General features: G+C 39.4%; 1 protein-coding gene across 1 annotated transcript; it reads right to left on the bottom strand.

Moving 5' to 3' along the window:
• Positions 1-114: 114 nt before the first annotated feature.
• LOC144002178 (brevican core protein-like) lies at positions 115-17259 on the bottom strand. Its single transcript, XM_077497161.1, has 16 exons — positions 16660-17259; positions 14881-14971; positions 13795-14136; positions 12636-12810; positions 12402-12529; positions 10938-11234; positions 7753-8109; positions 6849-7003; positions 5973-6414; positions 5294-5407; positions 5105-5218; positions 3346-3504; positions 3177-3259; positions 2178-2322; positions 1915-2097; positions 115-562 (listed from the first exon to the last, which is right to left on the bottom strand). The coding sequence occupies exons 2-16, from the start codon at positions 14963-14965 to the stop codon at positions 438-440; spliced, it is 2904 nt and encodes a 967-aa protein (XP_077353287.1). The 5' UTR covers positions 14966-14971; positions 16660-17259; the 3' UTR covers positions 115-437.
• Positions 17260-17264: the final 5 nt, after the last annotated feature.

Raw genomic sequence — 17264 nt, 5'->3', positions numbered from 1 at the left:
CAAAATTTCTTGAAACTTGTCATTTCAAGACTCAAATGTGACTTAAACTGACTTTTGTTTTTTGGTTTCTGTTTCATGTTTTTTTCGATTGTGAATGAAAAACAAAGCCACAAATCCATATCATAACTTTATTAACAATCCCACATTTCCAGCTGTTGCCTTGTCGGGCAAAAGTTAACATCTTGCACTGGAAAATGATTCATTATTCACACGTCACAGTCCAATAAGTTAAATTATTTTTGGCTTCATATTGTCAAAACAATCAAAGGCAATTTGTTTTCAAATGAAATGTACACAGGTGGCTAAAAATGACGTGGCGACGCCCGATTGGACGGAAGAGGGGCCCTTCCCGCACCCCGGTGCATTCTGGGAGTCTTCCCCCTCTCGAGCCGGGCGACATCCCAGAATGCACTGGGGCGAGCCTCTCGCGTAGAAAGTCATCGTCCCGACGCCGGCGGAAGGTTCCGGGAGCTCGGCTGGCCGCCGTCGTTCTGCCTCAGGTTACCGTTGGTCGTGTGGTGGTGGTGGTGGTGGTGGGTGACGGGCACGCGATAGGTCGCCGCTGAGAGGAAGCGCAATACAGTGTGACCTCTGTTGCTACGGTAACAAGAATGCAGGATATTTTGGATGTGGAATATTTGGATATGGTGAACCCTTGCCTAATTTTGTGCTGTCTCCAACATGAAAACCTCATATAGACTGTTCTTACAGACATTTCTGTTATTACAGTGTTATTACAGTGGTACCCTGACTTAAGAATGTCTCAACTCTTGAGTTACAAGCTGCTTTTTTTTATTTTTTTTATTTTATTTATGTATTTTTTTTATTTTTTTAAATGTTGCAAGTCAGAATTTGAGTTGGAGGGAGGGGGGGGGGCACTGTAATAACATTGTAATAACACTTTTACAAGCTAGTACTTTTTTATGTTGTAAGCCATAATTTGAGTTACAAGTGAGCTGCTCATGCTTAAATCAAATCTTGGGTGAAATTGGGGGGGGTTCATGTGGCGGCAGATGTAATAACACTGTAATAACACTGTTAACTCATTCACTGCCTTTGACAAGTATACTTGTCAATTGTATTTTTTAGAGCGGTGCTAAATGGGGGCGAATCTGAGCATGCTCCACTGTAAATATCAAACTTGGAAACAACTTTACTGATGCCCAACCACCGGTAGATGACATCATTGCCCCATTTTATAGGAAATAAACACAGTTTCAGAGTCCATGGGAGAAATGGCTGTATTTTGGCAAACCTACATTTTTCTGCTGTCAATTATAAAAGAACGGGACGGGACAAAAAGTAGGGAGTCTATTCTGTTATTTGGTAGATTCGGTTTATATATAATTATTGAATGGAATATCACGTGAGTATTGGAAATGTAAAAATTTTCTATAATGACTGGCAGTGAATGAGTTAATTACAGTTGCTAATTTTTTCAATTTTTTTTTTTAAATGTTGCAAGCCATAATTTGAGTTACAAATGAGCTGCTCATGCTTAATTCAAATCTTGGGTGAAAGGGGGGGTGGGAGATATGGGGCCACTGTAATAACACTGCAATAACACTGTTATTACAGTTGCTAATTTTTTAATTATTTTTTTAATGTTGCAAGCCAGAATTTGACTTACAAGTAACTTACAATAACACTGTTATTACAGTTTAATTTGCTAATGAGAATGAATATATAAGAATATATTATTTACTGATAATTTGAGATAGTTATTTTGATATTTCACATTTTAGTAAATGTGATGTAGAGGGAAAAAAATAAAAATAAAAAAATCACAAAAAAACCTAAACCAAAATACATGTAAATCATAATGCTACCCAGTGGGGGGCGCCACACCCACACGCACACCTCGACCTCATTTTTGAGGCAGGAGCGAGAAGGCGTCCGCGCGAGGTTACTCACGGCTGAGGCAGGTGACTTTGGGGACGTCCCATCGCCCGTCGGGTCGGCAGCGGACGGTGGGGTCGCGTCTCTGGATGAAGCCCGGCTTGCAGTGGTAGCGCGTCAGCGCGTTGACCTGGTAGCGAGAACGCGGGGCGCCAAACACGCGGGCGTCCTTCACGGCGGGCGGCGGCCCGCACCACACTGGAAGGAGGAGGGGGGGGGGGGGGGATTGTGAGGCAGGGGGTGGGGTCAGCGCCGCGGGAAGGCGGAGACGTCCCCACCTGTGCCCTTCTTGCAGGTGAAGGCGAGGTGGTAGTTGCACGGGACGTCGTTCCAGCGGCCGTCGTCGTGCCAGATGAGGACCACGCAGTCCTCGCCCGACTCGAAGAAGCTGTCGGGCTGGTTGGCGCGCCAGTGCTCAAATTGCTGCGCACGCACAGTTGCCACGTCAGCGTCAGCATCCGCGCTCAATATTTGGGGTGGAATTCTATTTTTCAGGTAAAGCGACTTTTTTTTTTTGTATATTTTTTTATTTGCAGTAAGATGTTTCTTTTTATTTTAGGCAAGTCGTTTTTTTATTTGCTGTAAGGTGTTTATTTTTATTTTAGGAAAATTGTTTTTTATTTGCAGTAAGGTGTTTATTTTTATTTTAGGCAAGTAGTTTTTTATTTGCAGTAAGGTGTTTATTTTTATTTTAGGCAAGTAGCTTTTTTATTTGCAGTTAATGTTTATTTTTATTTTAGGCAAGTACTTTTTTTATTTGCAGTAAAGTGTTTATTTTTATTTTAGGTAAATTGTTTTTATTTGCAGTAAGGTATTTGTTTTTATTTTAGGCAAGTATTTTTTTTTTATTTGCAGTAAGGTGTTTATTTTTATTTTAGGCAAGTAGTTTTTTTATTTGCAGTACGGTGTTTATTTTTTATTTAAGGTAAGTCATTTTTTATTTGTAGTAAGGTATTTGTTTTTATTTTAGGCAAGTCGTTTTTTTTTTACAACAAGGTGTTTATTTTTATTTGAGGCAAGTAGTCTTTTTATTTGAAGCAAGGTGTTTACTTTTATTTTAGGCAAGTTGTTTTGTATTTGCAGTAAGGCCGTTTGTTATTATTATTATTTTTTGTCCTGATATTAACGTGCACCATGTTTGCTGTGACGCAGTACATCAAATGAACATAGGGCGGCGCCAACAAAGTATTCCGTTTTGGAGAAATTGCTGATGACATCATGGTTTTGCGTTACTTCAGCTTCCTGATTAAAAAAAAGAAGAAAAAGAAAAAGCTGACCATGGGATTTCCGTCGGTCCAGCGGAAGTCTCGCTCGAACATGCGGTCGTTGAGGCCGATCCACTGGTAGTCGCCGGCCACGCCTGCGCACATCAAGGTCAAGTTGCGCGGACGGGAACGGGAACCTGGAAAAGGGTCGTCGGCGGGGGTCCCGGCGTCGGCGACTCACGGCTGACGAAGATTTGCTCCTCGGCCGACAGGACGCTGGCCAGGTGGGCGCCGTGGAGGCGGCACTCTCGCTCGGCGGCGTCCCAGGTGCGACGCTGGCGGAAGTGCTTGTAGCAGTCAGACTGGAACTTGCGCCAGCCGGGGCCGCACCGCGCCGAGTCTGCGCGGGAGGGACAGGAAGTCGTCAGGGAAGCGAGTGCGCCCCCTAGCGAGCGCCCTCGACGCCACCCGCAGCAACCGCACTCTCATTCAGTGCGTATTAAATTAAACAACATCGCTCCAATAAATGTGAGCGTTTCTTGATATACTATAAAAAAATAAAAACAAAAAGAAATAAAAACTAACTAAAATGACAATTCCAAAACTAAACAAATTAAAAACAAATAATTAATAGGAATAATAATAATTAATAATCATCAAAAATTAATAATTATATTATTATAATGATAATAAATAATTAAAAAACTAAAACCAAATAAAAATTAAGCATTTATTAAACAACTAAAAAAAACTAACAGAACCACCATGAAAACTAAAGAAAACTAACGAAATAAAAACAAAAAGAAATAAAAACTAACAAAAATGAAAATCCCAAAACTAAACAAATTAAAAACAAATAATTAATAGGAATAATAATAATAATTAATAATCATCAAAAATTAATAATTATATTATTATAATGATAATAAATAATTAAAAAACTAAAACCAAATAAAAATTAAGCATTTATTAAATAACTAAAAAAACTAACAGAACCACCATGAAAACTAAAGAAAACTAACGAAATAAAAACAAAAAGAAATAAAAACTAACAAAAATGAAAATCCCAAAACTAAACAAATTAAAAACAAATAATTAATAGGAATAATGATAATTAATAATCATTAAAAATAAATTCTATTATTATAATGATAATAAATAATTAAAAAACTAAAACCAAATAAAAATTAAGCATTTATTAAACAACTAAAAAAACTAACAGAACCACCATGAAAACTAAAGAAAACTAACGAAATAAAAACAAAAAGAAATAAAAACTAACAAAAATGAAAATCCCAAAACTAAACAAATTAAAAACAAATCATTAATAGGAATAATAATAATTAATAATCATTAAAAATTAATTATATTATTATAATGATAATAATTAAAAAAAAAACTAATACTGAAACAAACTTAAAACTAAATACAAATTAAGCATTTATTAAATAACTGAAACTAATAAAAACTAACAGAACCACCAACTAAATTTAAAAAACACAATAAAACCTAACTAAAATGAAAATTCCAAAACTAAATAAATGTAAAACAAATAATAATAATCATAATAATAATAATAATAAACAAAACTCAAAACGAAATCAAAACTAACTCAAATTTACTAAGTAATGTGGATGTGAGAAATAATAATAAAAAAAAAAAAAAAAAATGCTGCTTTTATTGGCCGTTTTGGAGTTTGGACTTCTTGTTTGTGGGGCTTTGGATCTTCTTCGAGTTGACGTCGAGGGGAAACGCGACTGCTGAGTCATGCCACAAGAATGGAGGCGGGGCGCCATCTTCGGAGGACGACGCCCCACCGCAGCTGAGGAGCAAACATCCCCGAGACCCCCCGAGACCCCTCGCCGATAACCACACGCACACACACAACAACTTCTGCGGACATTTGCACATTCATTCGGAGACTTTTGTCCTTTTTTTTTTTTTCAGCCCTCATGCGCCGCTATGCTAATGCTAACGCTAACGCTAATGCTAACGCTGACCTTGCTCACACAGCTTCCCGACGTAGCTGGGCAGGCACAAGCAGGAGAAGCCGTTGATGGCGTCCAGGCAGGTGGCGCCGTTGAGACACGGGTTGGACTGGCACTCGTCCACGTCTGCAAAGCAAAAAAAAATAAAAAAATTCCTCTTATTACTCTCATTATCGTTATTATGCCGATTGTTAGACTCACCTGTTTGACAGCGCCCCCCGGTGTATCCCGGCGCACACGCGCACGCCCTCTCCGCGCCTCTCTGGTAGCACGAGCCGCCATTTTGACACACGTCCACGGAGCACGGCCCGACGGCTGAAAAGTGGATAAAAATGTTTTTATTGGGAGGGAAGCACTAAAATAATGGCATGCCTCTAAAAAAAAATGCGTAGACAAAACTAGACACGATAAAAATGTTTTTATTGGAAGTGAGGCACTAAAATAATGGCATGCCTCTAAAAAAAATGAGTAGACAAAACTAGACATGATAAAAATGTTTTTATTGGAAGGGAGGCGCTAAAATAATTTCACGTGAGGAAAAAAAAAAGGATGTTGTTTTTGGAGCCTCCCCCAGCTGTAGTATTCATTTAGGCCTTTGAAAAGTAATCAAAATGGCTGTAGCACGTTACCACTGCTAGCTAGCGCGGCTAACTTGCTGATGTTAGCTCGCTTGTTAGCTAGCAGTCGCCGCTAAACGCTGGTAACATTGTACAATACAATGTCGGCAATGTTTCACCCCTAGCGTTAATAATCATTTTTGTACGATTATGCCAATTTTGTCATCGTGAAGGGTAATAATCGAAACTGTAATTGAATTTCGATGACTTGCACAGCCTTAGGTGGCACTAAAAAAACTAACATAAAATGTTGCGTGGCGTACCTGTGCCATTGACGAAATTGCCCTCCAGCTGCGACTCCGCCATCTTGCCGTCGGAGTCCGAGACGTCCTCCGGCGGGGTCGGGGTGACGGCGTGCGAGCGGGGAACGGCGGTGGAAAGTTTTAGCCGGAGGTGGGCGGGGCGAGGGAGCTGAGGGTCCGGGTCGACAAGGCCCGGTACCGCCGGATAAGCTAAGCTAGCGGCTACAATCTCGAGCGCCTCGCCGTCTCCCGACAGCTGCTCGGAATCGGCGGCGACGAACGAGGAACCCTCGGCGGCGCCGGCGACCCCCATCGGCGATGTGACGGGGCCCCCCGTGGGGCCCTCAAAGGCGGCGTAGTCGAGCGGCGTCGCGCTCGCCGCTTCGTCCGACAACCGAACGGGGGCGGCGGTCTCAAACTGGTCCCCTCGCGCCTCCTCCGGCAGCGCCACGTCAAACGTCACCTGATTGGACCAGACGGGGGAAATCAGGACTTCAAAATCCTTTTTTTTTTTTTTGTGGGTGTCTGGCGATTGAAATTTTCAATCATTCATTCAATAAATTAATTCATTAAATTAATAATTAATTTATTCATCATAGGTTTTACATTTGTTCTAAATGTATAATAAAATGTACAATTTTTTTTTCTAAGTTTTCAAACTGCTAACATAAAAGTGTGTGGGGAGGGGGAATTAAACTAATAGAAATATGGCTGAATCTTTTAGTCATTGATACAGTAATTTCATAATAATTCATACAACTGAGTTCAAATAAAAAAAGATGTACCGTAAAAAAAAAAAAAAAAAAAGCGTGATATTGATTTGTGTTCAGGTGTTTTTTCTGCCACTAGATGTCATAATTGCAATTGTAAGACGTCGACCGCTCAGCGCCTTCCTACTTTGTGTTTCCCGTCGACGAAGCCGACGGTCGGCAGCGGCGCCTCCGCAGCGTCGCCGTCTCCGAGCTCGCCGACGGCCCGCGAGAGGTCGCTGATCTGCGGGAGGCCGACGGCGCCCCCAGCGGGCGAGTTGATGAGCTGCAGGATGCGATCAACTGAAAGGAAAAGCGGGAAAAGGGCGGGAAAATAAAAGTTGGTCAATTTGAATCGACTTTTTTTTTTTTTTTTCCCCACCACCACCAAATCCGGACTTGTGATTTAAAATCGAGTTTTCCATTTTTGTTTACAGGAAAGACAATAATCAGGACAAAATCATTCGAACAAATAAACTAAAAAAAAAAAAAAAAAAGTTGTTAGTAAGTTGTACATGAAACATAACGTCAATTATGTGTGGAGTTCCTCAGGGTTCTCTTCTTGAACCACATACTTTTAGCTAAAACACTTGATGAGTTAGTTTTGGTACCAAAAAAAAAAAAAAAATCATGTCTGCTTAATCAATGTAAATGTAAATGTAAAATAAATAAAAAGAAAATATTAAGACAAATAAAATTCTTTGAAACATTACAATTATGCAAGTTCCTTTTGGATGAAACTAAATTTATTAAATTAGTTATTCACAAAAATAAAATAAAAAGGTACAAATATATAAATTAAGCAATTCAAAAATTTGTATTAATTATTATTATTTTTTTTTTTTACAATTATTAGTAATTGAATTTAATTAATTGCACAGCCCTAATATACGGTTAGTAAGTTGTAGATGAAACATAACATCAATTATGTGTGGAGTTCCTCAGGGTTCTCTTCTTGAACCAGATGCTTTTACACTTAATGAGTTAGTTTTGGTACCAAAAAAAAATCAAATCTGATGAATCAATCAAATCAATAAGTCGCCCATCAACACCTGACTGATTTTTGTCCTGCACATTGACGATGATGACGTGGAAGGGCGGCTTGGCCGTGGACCCGCCCTCGCCGGGGAGCGCCACCGATTGGTCCACGATGACGCTCGGGGGCGGAGCTTCCTCTTTGAATACCAACGCCGTAGGGAAAAGCGGCGGCGTGGTGACGCCTTCCGCTTCCGGGTCGGCGCCGCTGCCGCTGCTCCCCGACTCGCCGCCGCTGCCGCCGGACCCGCCCTGGGTGGCGTGGAGGAGGGGCCTGTTGTCTGTGACGACATCATCGGCGTGCGACGCCGGTTGAGTGGCGGGATTTGTTGTTGTCACCGGGTGGGATGTCGTCGTCGCTTCTGGGAGCTTGGCTGAGGAAACGGAAGAGGAAGTACAACTAGCTGAAAAATAAAGCCAACTCGATTACGCAACGGCGAAATCGGAGAAAGGTGTTAAAAAGCTGCGAAGTTGTCCAGAACCGCGAACCTTCCGATGGCATCAGTCAACGTCCAGCCGAGTGTTTATTTATGTTCCCGACGCGTGAGCTCACATTCGCCTTAACGGTCGATGAACGATAGCAAAAGATGGCTGCCAGCAGGCTGAGCGCATGTTTTTGCTGGAAGAAATGACGTCATGACGGCTCCCGCAAGACTCGATTGCTGACTATTGTTGGCCTTCGTGCATGACTCGGATCAAATTTAAGACGGGGGGAAAAAAAAGAAAAGAAAAAGAAAAAGATTAGCGTTGCTATCTGAGTTAACGCTAACGTCACCGTGCTGCAGCTTGCACTTGGTCTGGAAAAGGACAAAAATGGAAATGGATACCCACCTTCAAACAACAAATAAAAGGTACGCAAAAAAAATGGATTGCAAATGCTTTTTTTCAAAAGAGAGATTATATACATGTCATTATGTAAAGCAGTTTAAATGTGTAAGGCTGAGTTAAAAAAAAAAAAAAAAAAAAAAAAAAAGATTTTCATTTTCAAACTTGACTCCACGTAAAAGTGGGGGTGAAATGAAACTAATAGAAATATGGCTGAATCTTTTAGTCATTGATACAGAAATTTCATAATAATTCATACAACTGAGTTAAAAAAAAAAAAAAAGATGTACTGTAAAAAAAAAAAAAAAAAAAAAAAAAAGTGTGATGTTGATTTGTGTTCAGGTGATTTATCTGCCACTAGATGGCATAATTGAATTTGTTGTAATAAAAAAAAATAAAACTATAAATCGAGTCGGGCTGGGTTTAAAAAAAAAAAATCAATTGAATAATCGAAAAAAAGAATTCATTTGAGCTTGATCTTGATTCATAAAACCATGAATCAATTATTTTAATATCTCTTCCTCTCATAAATTCATAAGAAAATACCATTTTAAAAGGCCATTTTTTTTGCATCTTTATGGTTGTCTTTAAAATTTAAAAAAATTAAAATTGAATTCAAAAGTATTTTCTTACTTTTATGAAAGACCAAACTTATTGACAATTCAGAATCATTTTGAATTATGAAAATATTGTCATCTCATCCTTGCTGATTTTGTGTAACAATTAAGTGATTCTAACGTGTTTACTTTCACAAATAAACCAAATAATTTACCCCAAAATCGTATTTGGAATTTAACGTTGGTGGAGTTTTGAAATCATATCCTTGATAATTAAGAAGAATTGACGTTCCATAATTAATCAATATCGGCTGAATTGAAGTGTCGGATTAAAGTGAGTTGAGTGAAATGAAGTCAAATGCAGTGAAGCAAAAAAAACAAATAAAAAATTGCTGATGAATGACATCATCATGTAAAAGGTCAAAGGTCAAGCGTGAAGAGCGATTCCAGAGTCGTGTCATGTGATCCTGCGGCGGCGGTATCGGACCCGCCCATGTCATGATGTCACGACTTTGGCAGGCCGAGTCTGCAGAATGGTTGGAAGCGACGGCGAACGTGAGCGACTGCTTGCAATTACACTTGCGACGTCACCGCTTGCGGAGCTCGTCAGCGCCGGAGGGTCGATTCCGTTCTGGTGTGGGTGTGCGTGCGCGCGCGCGTGTGTCTGGGCCCGGCCGGTCCAGCTGCGAGCTATTAAGGAACACGTTGTGTTTGTCTTAACGTTTGGATCGGGGTTTTCCCCCCTTTCCCGAACGGACAACAAACGCACGAACATTTCTGCTCTCGGCTTGTTCTGGTCCCTTTGAAAGCGCACGCAGACTCGTGACGCAAACGTGACGCAAACGTGTCGCAAATGTGACGCAAATGTGCCGCATCGATGACTCATGACAAGACAAAAGCACCAAACGGATCGCTGACGCACGGCAGTTCCAATTTTGTGCAGAAAAAACTTTTGATGCACAAAAGATGATGAAGGCACAGACAAACTATCGGCGGCGAAATTTAGGGACGGATCTAAATATCGATATTTTGATATCTAATCGATATTCCTTTTCATAGCCTAATATCGATTCTTAAAACCATGAATCGATTCTTTTAATACAGCGTTTTTCCCCTCCTGTAAATGAATGTGCCAAATATCTACAAAAAAGTCGTAAGGTAACAATTAGACATAAAAACACTACAAAGTTAGTTTTTTAGTTTTATATTATATTATACTATATTATTTTATCTTAATATATATACATATTTATATATTTTATTATATTACATACAGGACTCAGGTCTCAGAAAATTTGAATATTGTGATAAAGTCCTTTATTTTCTGTAATGCAATTAAAAAAAACAAAAATGTCATATATTTTATTATATAAAATATATATTGTTATGTTTTTTTATTATATATATTGTTTTAATTATATTATATATTATGTTATTATTCTAATTATTTTATTATTATATTATTATTATTATATATATTTTATTACATTATATATTATATTATAATTTTTTTATATTATAAAATTCTTTTATATTATTATTATTAGTATTATTATATTAATAATTATAAATTGTTTTTTGTTTAGTTAAACAATGTTAATAGCATTAATGAAGGTTGTTGTTTTGTTTTTTTTTAATTTCGCCGCTAATATTTTCTCTCTTGGAGCAAATTAATTTGGTCTATCATGAACGAAGAAGATGCACGTTGAACAGCGAAAAATTGATCAAGTTTTTACCGCATGGTGCACGTAATTTGACCACATTTTGGAGCTGCAAATGTTTGGACAAAAGAAAAAGAAAAGCAATGAAAAGTGATGCACCTTTGAAGCAGTAGACTCCGTGTCGGTCGCGCGGGTGCGGGTACCCCGTCCGGTTGAGGTACTTGTAGAGCGTGCGGACGCCCAGCAGGCCGCCGCCGCACTGCGGCCACGGCACGTTGATGGGGTAGCGGACGCTGCCGTCCGACAGCCAGCCGTAGTCGCAGCGGTTCAGGCCCGCCGCCCAGGCGGCGTGCAGTTGCCCCGGCGACGCCAGCGACGCATCGTGCTTCCTGCACTCGGACTCCGCCTCCTGCAGGGTCAGCTTGGCGCCCGCGGACGCCGGGAAGAACACCTCACCTTCCGCGCGACGGGTATCAAAACACAAATGTCAGAATCATAAATTTACATCATGTAATCGTACACACGCGTCATAATATATCGTGATACGTATCGTATCGTGACCCCTGTATCGTGATACGTAACGTATTGTGACCCCTGTATTGTTATACATAACCTATTATGACCCCTGTACAATGATACGTATCGTATCGTGACCCCTGTATCGTGATGCGTAACGTATTGTGACCCCTGTATTGTTATACATAACCTATTATGACCCCTGTACAATGATACGTAACGTTTCGTGACCCCTGTATCGTGATACGTAACGTATCGTGACTCCTGTATCGTGATACGTAACCTATTGTGACCCCTGTATCGTGACACGTAATGTATCGTGACCCCTGTACAATGATACATAACGTATTGTGACCCCTGTATCGTGATACGTAACGTATCGTGACCCCTGTATCATGATACGTATCGTATCGTGACCCCTGTATCGTGATACGTAACGTATTGTGACCCCTGTATTGTTATACATAACCTATTATGACCCCTGTACAATGATACGTATCGTATCGTGACCCCTGTATCGTGATGCGTAACGTATTGTGACCCCTGTATTGTTATACATAACCTATTATGACCCCTGTACAATGATACGTAACGTTTCGTGACCCCTGTATCGTGATACGTAACGTATCGTGACTCCTGTATCGTGATACGTAACCTATTGTGACCCCTGTATCGTGACACGTAATGTATCGTGACCCCTGTACAATGATACATAACGTATTGTGACCCCTGTATCGTGATACGTAACGTATCGTGACCCCTGTATCATGATACGTATCGTATCGTGACCCCTGTATCGTGATACGTAACGTATCGTGACTCCTGTATCGTGATACGTAACCTATTGTGACCCCTGTATCGTGACACGTAATGTATCGTGACCCCTGTACATTGATACGTATCGTATCGTGACCCCTGTATCGTGATACGTAACGTATCGTGACCCCTGTATCGTGATACGTATCGTATCGTGACCCCTATATCGTGATACGTATCGTATGGTGAGTTTGGCAGCAATACCCAGCCCTAATATTTATCACAAGTTATCACTGGAAATGATCTGATTTGGGCGCGTGATGTGTTTCTAATGCATTTTCGGCGCATTACCATCTAGTTCATCCACGTAGCAGAAGACGTCGTATCGCTCGGCGGCGAATCGGACGCCGTACGTCCTCACGCCGGGTTGACTCTTCAGGTCGCCTTCGCAACCCGGACGAGGTTGCGTGATCGGGTATCTGAAAAGGTTAAAAAAAAAAACAAAAAAAAAAAACGCACACGGCTTCTTTGATCGTACGTTTTCGTTTTGCGTGGACAATTTTGTGCCAAAATCGGCTCGCCAACCTGACGGTGCGGTCGGCGAGCCATCCGGCGTCGCAGTGGTCCAGGCCGTCGTGGAAGGCGGCCGTCAGCTGCTCGGGCGTGGCGATGGCGGCGTCCACCGACAGACACGCCTCCACGGCGGCCGCGAAGTCCAGCGAGTAGCGGCCGGCGATGGCCCGGTAGTGGAACACCACACCTGACGGACGGACGGACGGACGCCGCGACACGCCTTGGTCAAAACGTGAGGGGTGTGCACACTTTTGTGCTCACGGGATACATTTGATTTTTAGACAACAGGCGCACTGAAGAATGAAATCAAATTCAAATCGACATCGGAATGCAATTTTCAAATCAAACAATCGCTATTGAATCGATTTTCCTTTTCAGAGCCCGATAAAGCCATAAATTGTTCATTTTTATATTTACCACATAAATTCATGAGAAAATATCATTTTAAAAAGGCATAAATATTTTTTTTGTAAATATGTATATATATTTTTTGTATCTTGCTGTTTTCTTGAAATTTACTGTTCACAGAAATTGGATACATTTTTAAGACAATTTAGAATATTTCCAATTATTAGTGAATTACAATTACAATTTGTTTGCGGCATTTGTAATCATGACCTCGATATTTAAGGAGAATCGATGTTCCATCAATGTATGTATATTAATCACTATTGTATTAAATTGAACTGAATCAAATCGGGGGCAAAAAAAAAAAAAAAAGGAAAAATCGAAATCAAATCGAATTTAACTCCTGTGAATGGCAATCGATTCAGGAAATTAGCGTCGATACCGATCCCCTTTTGTTAAACTTATCCCGATACAATATTCACTTCCGATTTGATCCCGATATTGCAGCCTAGTGTGTGTGAGTCCGATATTGATCCGATATCAGCAGAAATTAATTGCCGCAATGCAGAATAGTTGGCAACAGTAGGTATGAAGTACATATTTTTGTATTTATTTTGACTTTATTTATTTATGCATATATATATTTCACTTCTATTTATATGATTTTTAATTTATTTTGTAATTATATTTTTTACATCCATTTTTTTTAGCACTTGTATTTATTTGTGTGTTTATTTTGGTATTTTTAATCCTCTTGAGAGAGAATAAAAGCGCCGTTTCTAAAAAGCCTTTATTTCCCCGGCGGAGGTCGCACAGGCTTCACCTTTGACCCCGAGGGTGACGCTGCCGCGTCGGTCCTCCATCCCCCGCGCGACCTCGCAGCGGTAGCGCCCGGCGTCGCTGGCCCGCAGCCCGGCGAGGGCCAGGGCGGCGTGGGCGGGCCCGCCGGGCAGAGAGACACGCCCCATGAAGTCCTGGCCCACCTTGACGACGCCGGCCTGGGAGACCACCACCACCTTCTCCGCACCGGCCTCGTCCACGCGAGTCCACTTGACCCTCAGATGCTCGCCGTCGTCGTTGGCGGCGGCGATTTTGCAGGGGAGCAGGGCCGTGCCCGCCAGCGAGCCCGACACGCGCCAGTTGTCGTCCTCCAGTTTGTCGCTCGCTGCAACGACAGCATGCAAAGTCGGTTGCTTTTCTTTGTCTTTTTTAAAAAGCTCAATAATTAAAAAAAAATAAAAAAAATTTTTTTACATATTATACAATATAATTACAAAAATTGTAATTTTAAATACGTTTTAAAAAATTGTATTTAAGTTATTTTATTATATTATTTTTATTATTGAATGTATTATTTTATTAATTATTTAATTTTATTTATCAAATATTTTAATTTATAAAATTTTAAAGTAAAAAATAATATATTTAATTACATATAATTAAAAATAATTCATAAATAATAAACATTATATTAAACTTTTACAAGTTGCTAGCTTATTAAAAGCTATAAACAGCTTATTAAAGCTTCAATTAAATAATTAAAATTGAATAAAAAAATATATTTGTATTAGATCTAATTATATATATATATATACGTATATTCTAATTATTAATAATAAATAAAAATTATTCTTATACTAATATCAATTATATTACATATATTATATATATTATAATTAATAATAATATTAAACTTTTGCAAGTTGCTATCTTATTAAAATAGCTTATTAAAGTTTCAATGAAGTAATTAAAATTGAATTAAAAAACACTTATAAGCTTTTAAGCTTTAAAATGATTATTTTTAAAGCTTGAACTCCTTTTTCCAACTGAAAAATGACGCTTAATGACGACTTAATCCACTGTCGAGTTGCGGTTTGCGTTTGAAAGGCGACGAAAAGCGAAAGCTCACCTGCTCGCGGCCGAGCAGGTGACGCGGACAGCAGCAGAGGCAGCAGGACGAGCAGGACGAGCAGGACGGAAGCGCGCACCAACATCTCCACCTGCACGGGAAACACACAAACGTTCTGCTTGCAACGACAACTCTTTCCTTTGGCGCCATCTAGGGCTCAAGGAGCTATATTGGAGGTGAGGGGGAGGAGCTTCATTTCGTCAGGACATAGCTTCGTCTAATATAACAAAGAAAAAAGTGCTGTTTGTGTGTGCTGCCATTTTGTGGTATCTATAAGAATTTAGGTGTCAGAAGATCCTCAATTCACTTCAATATAGTTCCTGGACCTCAAAATTGCACAAGATGGCAGAAAAAGGACAATTTTTCTCTCACTTGGAAATAATCCCAAAGCATCAAGCTGTCTCAAGATGGCCGCCAAGCACTATTTTATTTATTTATTTTTCCCAAATGAAGTTCCTCGACTCAATTTGACGGAGTTCCTTGGCGCCAAATTGCTCATGGTGGCGGCAAAAACAGTTGATTTTTTTTTTTTTTCAAATTTTAATATTTTTTTTCCCCCCAATTTGCAAATGCTGAATACCAGTACATTATTGCTGGCTTAGCCATTAATTATGAATCAATAATAATTATTATTGTAATCATGTTATTATTGCTGTTATGTTAAAACCAAGTATATTGGTATATTATTCATTACATTAATAATGTACCAATATACTTTGGTATATTATTAATGTAATAATCATATCTGGTAAATTATTATACCAGATATTATTAGACTTAGTGAGGATTAATACACGTTATTCATAATATCATAATACATTGGTATATTATTATATTACGAATCACACATGTATTACAGTAATCCTCATTAAGTCTAATAATATCGCATTATTACTCAATTTTATTCATTCATATATCTGATTAATACGTTATTCATAATATAATAAATAATATATTGGTATATTATTTATATTACTAATCACACGTGTATTAATCCTCATTAAATCTAGTAATTATTATTAGACATAATGAGGATTAATGCACGTGTTATTTGTAATATAATATTGGTATATTATTTATTACGAATAATGCACAATAATAATACACCAGATAGCCTAATAGTATATTAAACTATGTATAGGAAAATATTCAAATTGTCAAAAAATTATTGATATCAGAATATAAAAGTTTATACTTCTACTTCTTTTTTTAACATGTCTGACTTGACTTGCTACCAAAGACGACGGTAGCTTGATTATTATTATTATTATTATTATTTTGCTGTTCACAAGTTTTGGCTTTGCAAGTTTTATTTTCATTATTTTTAACGATTTTTTTTATTTTTTTACGCATGTTCGAAAACTAAAAATTGAAATCAAATGAAATGGGACGCTTGACTTGAGTTCAGGTCATACTGTACAAAAATATGGATGTAATTCATGCAGCGTTGCGGCCCATATCTTGGCTTCTTTCTCTGCTTTTCTTGGGCCGCCCGAATCGTTTTGGTTCTGCTGGGACGCCCAAACGCACCTTTGGGGGAAGTCGCTGCATGCGGAACGTGCTGCAAAAGTTCCACCCCGCCAACAACAACAACAACAACATGAAGCAAATGTAGTGTGGGGGAAAAAAAAAAAAAAAAAAAAGATGCTGTTGAAATATTCACATTTGTTTGGTTCAACTCAAAAAATGATGTTGAAATTGGAGAGGAGGTTGCTTGAGGGTGCCTCCAAAACAAATAAAAAAAAAAAAATCAATTGTAAAGAGCCAAAGTGGCCTCACCTTGAGGAGGTTGAGACGGGCAGTCCCGGTCCACGATGTTGATCAAGTCTTGATCCTCTCTGAGGTGCAGCGACTCCCTAATGAACTAGAAGAAGACAAGTGAGAAACAGGAGGAGGCGGCTGAGGGGAGGGGGATGGAAGGGGGGGGGCGCATTCACGCACCACCCAATCAACTGAAGGGGGGAGGAACAACAATTGAGAGGGCGGTGATAAAAAAAAAAAGGAGCTTAAAGAGCCAGTCCACTTTCTTTTTTTTTATTACCATGGAGACATCACAAAGTTACCCCAAAAAATAAAAAATAAAAAATATGAACTCTGCATCACCACTCAAAAAGGATCCCGTCTACGTACGTTTACTAAACTCTCACGCATAAACGATCCTACACTAATTTGCAGACAATGTCTTTCTACTACGCCCGACGACGCCACAAGATGGCGCCAAAGATCTGGATAACAGGAAAGTAGCAAATGCTGTCAAGACTCGCTTCACAGAGGTATATTACGTTCCCCTTCATCTGACCAATTAGTGCAGATGTTCAACTTAGAAAGGCCAAAATATCCCTAACAAAAATTAAATTGCACTATAAAAAAAAAAAAAAAAAAAA

Source organism: Festucalex cinctus, chromosome 15 (assembly GCF_051991245.1).
Source record: "Festucalex cinctus isolate MCC-2025b chromosome 15, RoL_Fcin_1.0, whole genome shotgun sequence".
In the NCBI taxonomy this organism is placed as follows: Eukaryota; Metazoa; Chordata; class Actinopteri; order Syngnathiformes; family Syngnathidae; genus Festucalex; species Festucalex cinctus.
The sequence above is the reverse complement of the archived record's forward strand: the minus strand, read 5'-3'. Positions and strand labels throughout refer to the sequence as shown.

Excerpts from the sequence above, each read along its gene's own strand:
- LOC144002178 (XM_077497161.1), bottom strand. The coding sequence starts at position 14,965 with ATGTTGGTGCGCGCTTCCGTCCTGCTCGTCCTGCTCGTCCTGCTGCCT. Across the intron at positions 12,530-12,635 it reads CTCGCCGACCGCACCGTCAG|ATACCCGATCACGCAACCTC; the intron begins GTTGGCGAGCCG and ends TAACCTTTTCAG. Across the intron at positions 2,323-3,176 it reads GGACCGACGGAAATCCCATG|CAATTTGAGCACTGGCGCGC; the intron begins GTCAGCTTTTTC and ends GTGCGTGCGCAG.